A 10,643-nucleotide genomic window follows, 5' to 3' on the forward strand; every position below is an offset into this window, starting at 1 on the left:
ATGTGATTTGATTGATGGTAGTGAGAGGAAAAAGGGTATTGAGAGTGGGTTTGGTGTGCTCTAGACTTGATGAAGAAGGTGGAGGAAATGGATAAGATTGTCTACGTGGAAAAGACGGACCTCTCTGCTCATTAAGGCACGATTTTTCTTCGCTTTTGCGCTTTTTGTCGTTTGGAGTTAGTCCCCCGAAAATGACACCGGATTTGACAGGAATCAAAGGGATGAGGCAAGTTGATCTCACTTTCATTATCCGAGATAAATATTTAAATTTAATTTTCCTTTGACATATTCATGGTTATTCTATTCCCGTAAGCTTTAGTGTCATTAAATATAATTTTTTTAATCTAAAAAATTATATTTAATAATTTTAAAATGTATTTTTATTTAATAAAAATATTTTTTTATTAATTAAAATTTTTTTCATATTAAAAAATTAATAAAAAAATATTTTTTATTGAATTATTACTAACTTATTGCACGTCAAATAAATTTTTTCTACCAAAATTATTCTTATGACGGTGAAAATATATTAATATATGACGATATATAAGAATAATTTGATTTAAACAAAAGTTTGTTATTTAACTTCTAATATTAATAAATCAATAAAAAGTAATATTTTTTTATTCAATTTTTTTTTTTAATATCAGCAAATCTTATAAATTTGAACAAACGTAAGAACTAGGCGAAAGCAAACCTAAAAAATACTAAATTAAATTTTCAAATCACTGAAATTACATCAAATCTTAAAAAAGAAAAGTAAAACTATCGACTCTATTTAGTATAATTATACCGTTGTTTCTATTACACATAAGCGCCATAATATTTACAAAATTGCATCTATTAATCTTAAAATTTACTTATGTTCTAACAACTAAATTTCTCAGTTAGTCAAAATTCCTCAAATTTATTAAACAAAATGCTTTATTAGATAAAAATAAATCTCATATATACTAAATATAATTTTTTAAAACCACAAAAAATCTATACGTAGTTACACCAAACTTTACTAGAGGAATTATCCCTTTTATTTAGTTAGCTACTTTAAAAATAAAAAAAGCTTCTGGTCAAAACCTGTGCAATTAGAGGCGCGAATAGAACAGATTATCGAATTAAGGTTTTCTAATAAATTTTATGACATCTTATATTTTATTTAATATATATATCAAAATAAAGATTTATATATTTTGATAAGTTGGTGAAAAATAATTAATGTGAATACCTCGTTTTTAATTTAATTTGCGAAGTATGTGACACAGAGAGCTAATATCAACAAAACTAAAACTGGAACTGGAACTCGTTAATTAATCTTAATCATCATCAAATTCTTTTTACAAGGCTGATGGATAGAGCCTTATTCAGAACTATAAGCACCACCCTGGCAAAGGCAAACCAACGCCCCCTCACTCATTTTTCCTTCTTCACAATCACACCAACTAAACCTCCACTCTTAACAACAAAATCGGAATCACACCACCTATTTTTCCTTGCCTGTGCATGTACCCATGTAACTTCGTCATCCCACAGGGACAAATTATAGCAAATTGTAAAGTTTATAACCGCGACTAATCATCCGTAAGATTACTATCTTTTTTATATATAATTTTGCCAATAAGAGATCCATATGTCAGTAAAGAATTTCAACTCAAAAATCCAGGAAACTAGATGTTAAAACACATTTAACTTTAAAACTGCATAAGGCGACTCGTCGTTGAATTAGTAAAGTGCTGATTTTGCCCCTTCTCCATGGAGGTGGTCTTAACATGTGTAAATATACTACTTGATTTTAAGGACCTCTTTAGTTGGCAATAATAACAAAAACAACAAAGATTAGGACCATTATTCACTCAAAGGTTGAAAAGTTAACTTCTTTCCATTAGTGAAGTACAGAAACAGAAGGCACGAATTCATGATAAGATATGGGTTATCAAAAGTGGTTACATTCATGTTCAAGCACTCACCTGGGATAATGTTGGTAACCCACACCAGATCAACAACGTTTGTAGTTGCCAGACCTATATATAATCTACTTCCAAAGCTTTCTCAAAGACATATTTTTCTCTGTTTCTTTCTTCATAACCTTGGCAACAGCCATCTCAAAGTCCTCCTGAGTAACATGAACTCTCCTTTCTCTCAGGGCAAACATTCCCGCTTCAGTGCAAACGGCCTGCCAAAAAACAACGTAATTAAGTTCTCTTTCATGATTTACCTCAGAATTATTATTATATATTAATATATATATATATATATATATATTATGTTTAGAAGATATGTAGAAGACAATTTATTACTGTTCTTCTCAGTGTAGAGTTAGATCAGATCCCAAGACCTGTAACTGGTAAACATGAGATCCCTGCAACTAAGCAATGAGCTACCTTGGCAGGACAGGCATGGTCATTTATTAGATTTTACAGATTTGCCCAACAAGAAGCAAAGTTTGCTCAGATTCCACTAAACCATCCAACTAAATCCCAATCATAAGCTCTCCAATGAAAAATTAGTGCATCTGTAATTTCATAAACAGATCCAGAGCTAATGCATTCAAATATATAACATGTGTGGTAAATTATATTATTGATCTAAGGAATTTATGTTGTTGGAGATAAATGATGCATAAAGGTACATCATTATCAAATAACACAAAGATTAAGGAGAATAAGACATACCTTGAGTTCTGCACCAGATGCTCCATTCATTTTCTCAGCAATCTTTTTCAGATCAATTCCTCGCATCAAATTCATTTTCCTTGAGTGAATCTTCAAGATGTCAAACCGAGACTGAAATAATTTCAAACAATTAGCCAGGTGGAAAATGGGATTCGCTTTGTTATCCGAAAGGTTGAAGAAACTACTAGCGAAATGAGAATCTAAGGAAAAAAGACTTGGGGGTTTTAAAGATTTCCGCTAGCAGTCATACTAGCAGCAGCTACTGCAAAGTATAAAGGAATATGCAGGGAATGGAAAAGAAGATCTACTAAGCACAAGCAGCATACCTCTTCATTGGGATTTGGGAACTCAATTTTCCTATCAATTCTTCCTGGTCTAAGAAGAGCTTGGTCCAGAATGTCAATCCTATTGGTAGCCATCAAGACCTGTATAGGTCATTCATGCATAAAACTTCATCTCTACTTTCAATTTCCAGATTGTTATTTCAAAACTAAGATGTTTTCATAGTAGAATCAACAAAGAAACCAGAAGGTGAAGTACATACTTTTATCTTATTAGATGCTTCAAAACCATCAAGCTGATTGAGAAGCTCCAGCATAGTTCGCTGAACTTCACTATCCCCATTGCCACTTCCAGATTCCATACGAGCAGATCCAATGCTATCAATTTCATCCATGAAGATGATTGATGGAGCATGCTCTCTGTCAAAATACCATCACTAAGCGGTTGGCAGGGTAAAGTAAAGAACATATTGAAGACATACATCTATTCGCCTAGCATGCATGGCAACGGAAAGAAGATGATCAGTGCAGCAAAAGATAAATAAGAGGAACACATAATTTGGAAAATATATATGGATCAAGGCAACGAACCTGGCCATCACAAAAAGTTCTCTGACCATCCTAGAGCCTTCTCCAATGTACTTCTGAACTAATTCAGATCCAGAGACTCGGATAAAAGTGCAGTCAGTATGGTGAGCCACTGCCCTGGCAAGCAGTGTTTTACCTGTGCCGGGAGGCCCATATAGCAAGACTCCCTTGGGTAATTCAAGGATATAAACCAATTAGAATTAATCCCAAGTATGAAGATATAACTATTACAAATTGATGACATTACCTTAGGTTGAGCTATTCCAAGACTCTCAAACAATTCAGGATGTTTGATTGGAAGTTCAATAACCTACGAAGTAAAAACAACCGCAAAATGAAGGTTATAAATTTTGCGTAGATGAAAGACCATAGCTAGCAATTCTAGAAGTTTGCAGGTTACGATCACAGACTTAGTTTTGCTAGATGTATTTGAATATAGACAACCTGACGTTACAATTGCAGGATATACTCGCTTCTAACAACTATTTTAGCATTAAAACATAAAACCATACTATGGACAAACATGTTAGGCAGATCCTGTTTCCTATAACCTTTAAATTAATTTAGTCACAAAACCTAATCCACTAAAATATTGGATATGCTGTACAGGCACAGTTACTACTGATACACTTAATACTATGTTGAATCATTATTCTTCAGCCCTCAATTCGAACCTAGAAATTTTTATTACCTTGTTAAAATGCTTAGGGTTGGTAATTCCCTTCTTCCTCAGGTACGTTTTATTTATCAAAGCTAAATATGACCAAGAAAGCTAATAAATTGCTGGTAATTGACCTAACTTTTTTCAGAAATTTCGTCGGAAGGCTTCCTGAGGATCAAAGCTATCCTTTTAATTATTAAAAAGATAAATTTAAGGCATTAAAAATTTGAGGATAGAGCAAGCAATGAAGAATAGCTTCTGACCCAACTAGTGTTCAATTTACCTCGGAAGGGAGAAAAATTTTGAAGAACAGAAAATGTATAAATGCACTTTCCAGAACCATCAAAAGATATAAAAAATTAAAAAAAAAAAAATCGGACAGCCATAAAAGACAACAAGAAGGCAAAGATGGTAAAGAATTTCACTTGTAGTAGAAACTTGAAGATGCAATTGAAAGAAATCTTCAACACAAAGCAACAAGAGAGAAAGCATTCCAATATATGCACCTCCTTTATCTCTTTAATTTGCTGGTCAAGACCACCAATCATGTCATAAGTAGAATCTGGAACTTTTTCTACTTTCATAAGATTCACCAATGGATCTACTTTACTTGGAAGAATCAAATGGAGCACATAGCTATCATTACGTAAAGCAACTCTGGTTGAAGGAGTTATCTTGGTGATGTCAATGCTCTTGTCAATGTCAACAACATACTTCCCTTCAGGATGTACCTATGCAGAAGATATCACAAAAACTTCAATATTGAAATGCCTATCCGGCAGAGGAGACAGGAGAAGTATTTTTTCGTGTATACCAATATCTGCACAAACTAAGAACAACTTCTCAAAACCGACAAGGAGGAAATTATCAATAAACAAAAATAGCATCCCTTTCAAATATCGCTGTAGGCATTAGAGAAGTGGTTTACCTCCCCTCAGATGCAGTGTCAAAAGATATCCTTTACGATTCAATGCTTAAAAGAGAAAGTACATATACATAAGAGAGAGAGAGAGAGAGTAAGCCGCTTAAGATACACACGCAGACATAAAATCAATGGTTCGAGCATGTGTAAAGAGGTCCTCACATGGAATGACAATGCATTCTTTTTGATAAATAGAAGGGAACATAATCCATAAAGCAAAGCAGAGTAAAAGTTGGTAACCAAATAACAACATACGAGTTGGTAAAGGCAGGAAACAACAAAGTAAGAGAAAAAAATCAACAATAACCAACCATAAAAGGTAAACAAATACATTTTGAGAGCAGAAACAATTGCTTACCTTGACAAGGACCTTCGATTTTCCCATAACTTTGACAACTTCGCCAACATAAGATCCAGGCTCCTGAAGGAGCTGCAATTCTTCCTTTAATGACCTCACTGAACATAAGGAACAAAATTTTTCTTAGAAGAATATTAGGCACACAGCAAATCCCCACCACTAATATGTTGAACTTAAATCATCTATTCTCTTCCCCGAGGTCCACTGCCCAGCTAGTTCATGCTAATCAAATATTAATTCTATCGTTGCTCGAAGTTTTGAACCATAAATTAAAGCATGAAGAACAAGAGGGCTCCTGCCTAACAAATACAATGCAAAAGACACAAATAACGCATTTCACAGAAGTATGCCCCTGCATGAGCCAAAAATGAAACAGAATAAAGCTTTTGTGCGTGGGAGTAGAACCTCTAAATTTAGTTTCATGTCATCCTACTCAATAATGAACTATACAGTATACACTTTACTCTGTTACAATTTTTAGCTCATTTCCCCACAAAAAATCATATGCTACCAGCACATACAAACATAAACAAGCAAGAATCAATGGTACCAGATAAAAACCTCTTACTCAGTAAATCAATACTACAGCAACAATTTTCTTTAAAAGAATAAGAAAGAAAAGGCAAAATCCCTCATGCATCAACAGAGAGGAAAAACCCCAAACCAAAGAGAGATTAAAATTTCAGCACTGAACGAATGACGAACGTCAAGCTTATTCACAAGCTAGCATCATCCACAACGAATTTCAAAGCTGTATTTTATTTGAATCGCTTTTCCCATCATCCAACAAATGTATACATGTTCTCAGTAGCTAAATTAAATTCATAACATGCTTCCCGGAAATAACAGGTAAACGACTGTACCTAACGAGAAGCCTAAACTACGAGTGAAAGTAAAATTAAGACAGACGAAATCCAAAGGAACCCTATAAACTCATTAGTGAATCGCAATATCAACAGTTGACCACCATAAATAAATAAATCGTAGAGGAGCTTCAATTCCAAGGTCTTAGTTTGAAAATGGGGGGGAAGAGAAGAAAGATATAAGAAACACATACAAATTCAGGCGAAAAGGCAGCGAAAAGAAAAAAGTAAAAAACCTCGGCCATTGAGGTCATTGCGCTGAGCTTCTAGGCGCTGGAGATCGTGAACTTTTTGACGGACTAGCAGCTGCATATCCTGAATGCGTTGCTGGTAATACTGGCGGAGCCCTTCCCCCCCACCGACGCCACCGCCTTGATGGTGCTGCGGCTTCGCATCCTCCACCTTCCGAGTCTCCATCGCCGCACTCGCCATTATAACCTATAAAATCACCTCTTGATATCTCTATTGATCGGAGAACAAGTGATTTTCCTCTTTCTCAAGCTATATAGGCTATGAGATTTCTTGTCTTCGTACTGGCTGCTTACCTGACTCCTGAGCTTCACCGCCTAATTTATTGGAATTTTTGTTTCCCTTTTATTTGGAACATGAAATAAAAGAAGGATACATTTCAGTTAATTGTCAAGATGCCCTTCTTTTACACATAATATTCTTTTGCCCCTTCGAGATTTACAATCTTACACTTCACTCCATATTTTGTGCTAAGCAGAGCCTTTTCATTTATTAGCCGGCATATCATGATATTTATTAGATACAATTACATTTAAACCTTCTTATCTATCGTCTATTTACATATATCATCCTTATTTTTTGTATAATTATAAAAAATACTCTCGTCACTTAAAAAATATTATTAATTTGTGTAATATTTGTTGACGTCTTTAAATAGTGATCTCAACATTCAAAAATAGAAATAATTTATATAAATTTACCACATGTTAAGGATGTCGATCTTAGCATAACTATATTTTGATAGTTTTTTCTTCCATATTATATATATATTCTCACAAATTTTTTATCTCTCTAACATTGCATCATAGTTTTCTTTTAGGGTAAATTAGAACAAATTTTCTAGTGTTTGTTATAATTATAAATTCGTTATCATTGTTTGAAAAAATAAAATATTTTCTTAGAATTAATAGTCGTTTAACAAATTTTCCTTTGTAATAACTTATTGCAATGGGATATTTTTTAGACGATCGCTGATTTAGATAAATATTTATAATTTTTTAAATAGAAAAGAATATTTATAATTATATCAGACTTCATGAGCTGTTGAATGCGATTAAGCACACTTTGAATGTGCCCAAATTCCTTAAAAGGTTTAGTTAATGATATATCATTGGTCCAACTATACATTATATTATTCGTGTTCTATATTAAGAAAAATATAACCTGCATACAGACAATCTTTTTGGGGAGGAGTAGTTGCATATATTGCCTTATCCAAAAAGTTTCGAATGACAAATTTATCCCTACTGACATGTCTCATGAGGTGTGGAGTATTAACAACATATTGATTCAATCTGGTTGAAAATTGAGTCGATCTCGCCAATAAATATTAGTTGGATGGAGGTGGTTCTTTGCTCTTTGAGTTTTGTGCATTTTTAACTTGCTGATTTTATCCTAATTGGGCGTGGGCTCGAAGGTCAATTAGGTTGGCCAATTTTTTAGGAGTTCTTTTTTAAAAAAAAAATTGAATAATCGATGAATCATTAATGTGAAAGATAATAGAAAAAATAAATGACAAACATTAATTGAGTATCAAAACGACATTAATAGTGAAATTTTTATAACAATTGAGTCATTTATAATTATTTAGTTATCAAAGTGTTATTAATGACAAATTTTACTCTTGTATTATATATGACAAGTTTTCATAAAATTCGAGGACGTCATACGAAATAATTAAATTTCACAGGGTCAATTGTACAATTTGTTCAAAGATGAGGGGCTTGAATGCAAAAACTACTGAGACCCTGGGAAAGGAAAACGAGAAAGTAAAACGGACAGCGAAAATTTGTGTATAAATAAGAGAGGGCGTGTCTAACCATCCTGCGCCTAGCCCTACAGTACAGTTTCTGTACCTATGATGGAGTTTCAATTTCTCCCTTAGATATTTTTGTCTTCTAATTTGACCACAATTAACCAATAAAATTGATCTATCTAGGGTTAGGAGGTGTGGATCCGCTCAGAATTTTAACCGATTATAATCTTCCAAAGATTAGGGTTTCCCACCTGTGTTCATTGCCGCCACTACTCATACATACAACCAAAGATACTAGTTATATTTTACAAACATATCTGATCTGCTGAAATTTTATTGTTTTTACTTTGTAAATCGCATTTTCGTGAAGAAGAAAGGAACATTTTCATTTTGATATCAGATATCACTCTTTTTCATTTTTCAGGCAATTGGGCGTTTTTTTTTTTTTTTTTTGTGTCAATTGTCAGAATTTAAGAGTGAATTTTGGTCCTTGAATTCTTGTGGGATCGGGGACTAGGGTTCTTCTGCTGTTGGGTGAATAGTTTTCCTTGTATTTTTAGAAAGGAAGTTTTTTATTGGGTTTATATCTGGGGCAGTTGAAGAATGGATAAGAAGAAGGTTGTAGCTCCATTGGTTTGCCATGGACATTCACGTCCAGTTGTGGATTTGTTCTACAGCCCGATAACGCCTGATGGTTTCTTCCTTGTTAGTGCAAGCAAGGGTAACTTTTACATACCTTTAACTGAAAATGTGTTTTTTAACCCCTAATATTTATTTGATGAAACTGCAGAACTATGGATGAATGTTGTTATTTTGTCTTTAACATTATGATTACGCACTTGTTTTTTTTACTTCAAATACTGGCGGATGCAATTAACTTGATCATTTTCACTCTAGTGCTGCTGGGTTCAGTAAATGCAATAGTTAGCTACCCTTGTTTATTGGAATTAAGTTATTTTCTTTGGGCATTAGTGGGGAGCTATGGTCAATGCACACTGACACAATCACAGGGACCCAAAGTGATTATCCAATATACTTTACTTATTTTTGCACAGAAAACACACTCATGTATACATGTATATATGTGCTTGTGTGTGTGTGTGTGTAATGTTAAGATTTATAGTGAGATTAGTATAGTAAGTAGAGGTGATATTTGAACTATTTTCTTGCCAAGAGAAGCATCTGAGTTTGGAAAAGTAACATTAAAGAACACAGAGGAAGTGAGTTTAGATGAGATCACTTTTTTCTATTCAATCAAGTTTATGAATATTTGATTGTTTTTGTTAGTATTTTATAGCCCCCCCCCCCCCCCAAAAAAAAAAAAAAAAGAAAGAAAACTTTTTAAAAGTTTGAAATACATTGGACACTCCATCAGAGTGTCATTGGGATTATCCATTTGTCTTTTTAATTTTAGAGCATGCCATACACCATTTCATACATTCATTGGATTCGGGTTGCTGTGTCTCACATGTGCCATTGGACAGGATGAGTTTTTGGAGTGTTGGATTATTGGTGGGGAGGATCTCCCTCGCCTGGCAGTTTCTGATAAACTTGAGGATCAGACTAGCACATTTAGTGGACAGATTCTTAGTAGACATGTAAAACACCATTGGGATATGTTCCTGAAAAGCCAGTTCTTAAAATTGCTGGTCTGGAGATGGACAATGATAACAAATCCAAAGGAGTGTGGGGGGTACAATTTTTTTACTTTTGCCTACTAACTAAAAGAGACGGACAAATATGATAAGGGGAGATGGTTTGCTCCCAAGTAATTGTGGTTTATGCATGCAAAATCGCACAGAAGAAATATTTAATAACATTTATGAATATAGGAAAAGTATTTGCTGTTTGGAGATTGCCTAGTATTGCCCCTTAGTCACACAACAGTTTGCTATTATTCATCTAGTTGAGACCTGTACTGCATGAAGACTAACTCTATTAACGACATTGTTGCATACACCAGTTCAGTTCTTGTAAACATGACCTGAATAGCCATTTGCCTCTCGTGTAGTTGTACCTTTTTATCTGGTTTTACATTGTTGTATGATTCTTTACTTTATGGAGATTAAGGGAGTTGGATTTAATTGATTATCAGGCTGTGCCTCGATAAACAGTATGTTGGTTAGATCAGACTGATTCATTCATACCATTTTCATGGTAAACTATGTACATGATTATGGTAAAGCAACTAATCAAGGTTCTAAAATTGCATTGCTGAACTTTGGTATATGACTCTTATGTGTATGGTTTCCAAATTTCCATGAGGATAAGTCCCTAATTTGGCCTTGCAGTTCAATAA

General features: G+C 33.8%; 2 protein-coding genes across 2 annotated transcripts in view; one reads left to right on the top strand and one right to left on the bottom strand.

Moving 5' to 3' along the window:
- Window positions 1,840-6,926, bottom strand: LOC105157547 (26S protease regulatory subunit 8 homolog A). Its single transcript, XM_011073956.2, has 9 exons — window positions 6,576-6,926; window positions 5,477-5,574; window positions 4,703-4,927; window positions 3,783-3,845; window positions 3,539-3,702; window positions 3,211-3,367; window positions 2,993-3,091; window positions 2,667-2,777; window positions 1,840-2,167 (listed from the first exon to the last, which is right to left on the bottom strand). The coding sequence occupies exons 1-9, from the start codon at window positions 6,769-6,771 to the stop codon at window positions 2,027-2,029; spliced, it is 1,254 nt and encodes a 417-aa protein (XP_011072258.1). The 5' UTR covers window positions 6,772-6,926; the 3' UTR covers window positions 1,840-2,026.
- The window catches only part of LOC105157548 (serine-threonine kinase receptor-associated protein), a 4,794-nt gene continuing 2,547 nt past the window's right edge, over window positions 8,397-10,643 (top strand). The window contains exon 1 of the mRNA XM_011073957.2: window positions 8,397-9,065. Coding sequence (XP_011072259.1) covers window positions 8,948-9,065 — 118 coding nt within the window. The 5' untranslated portion in view covers window positions 8,397-8,947. The remainder of the gene's footprint in view (window positions 9,066-10,643) is intronic.

The sequence above is a fragment of the Sesamum indicum genome, linkage group LG3, assembly GCF_000512975.1.
Source record: "Sesamum indicum cultivar Zhongzhi No. 13 linkage group LG3, S_indicum_v1.0, whole genome shotgun sequence".
NCBI classification, from domain to species: domain Eukaryota; kingdom Viridiplantae; phylum Streptophyta; class Magnoliopsida; order Lamiales; family Pedaliaceae; genus Sesamum; species Sesamum indicum.

What these genes read in the sequence shown, in the direction of transcription:
- LOC105157547 (XM_011073956.2), bottom strand. Translation starts at nt 6,771, where the DNA reads ATGGCGAGTGCGGCGATGGAGACTCGGAAGGTGGAGGATGCGAAGCCG. An exon ending in CAATGACCTCAATGGCCGAG is followed by an intron (nt 5,575 to 6,575) that starts GTTTTTTACTTT and finishes CCTTATGTTCAG; the next exon opens with TGAGGTCATTAAAGGAAGAA. An exon ending in TCCCAAATCCCAATGAAGAG is followed by an intron (nt 2,778 to 2,992) that starts GTATGCTGCTTG and finishes AAATTATTTCAG; the next exon opens with TCTCGGTTTGACATCTTGAA.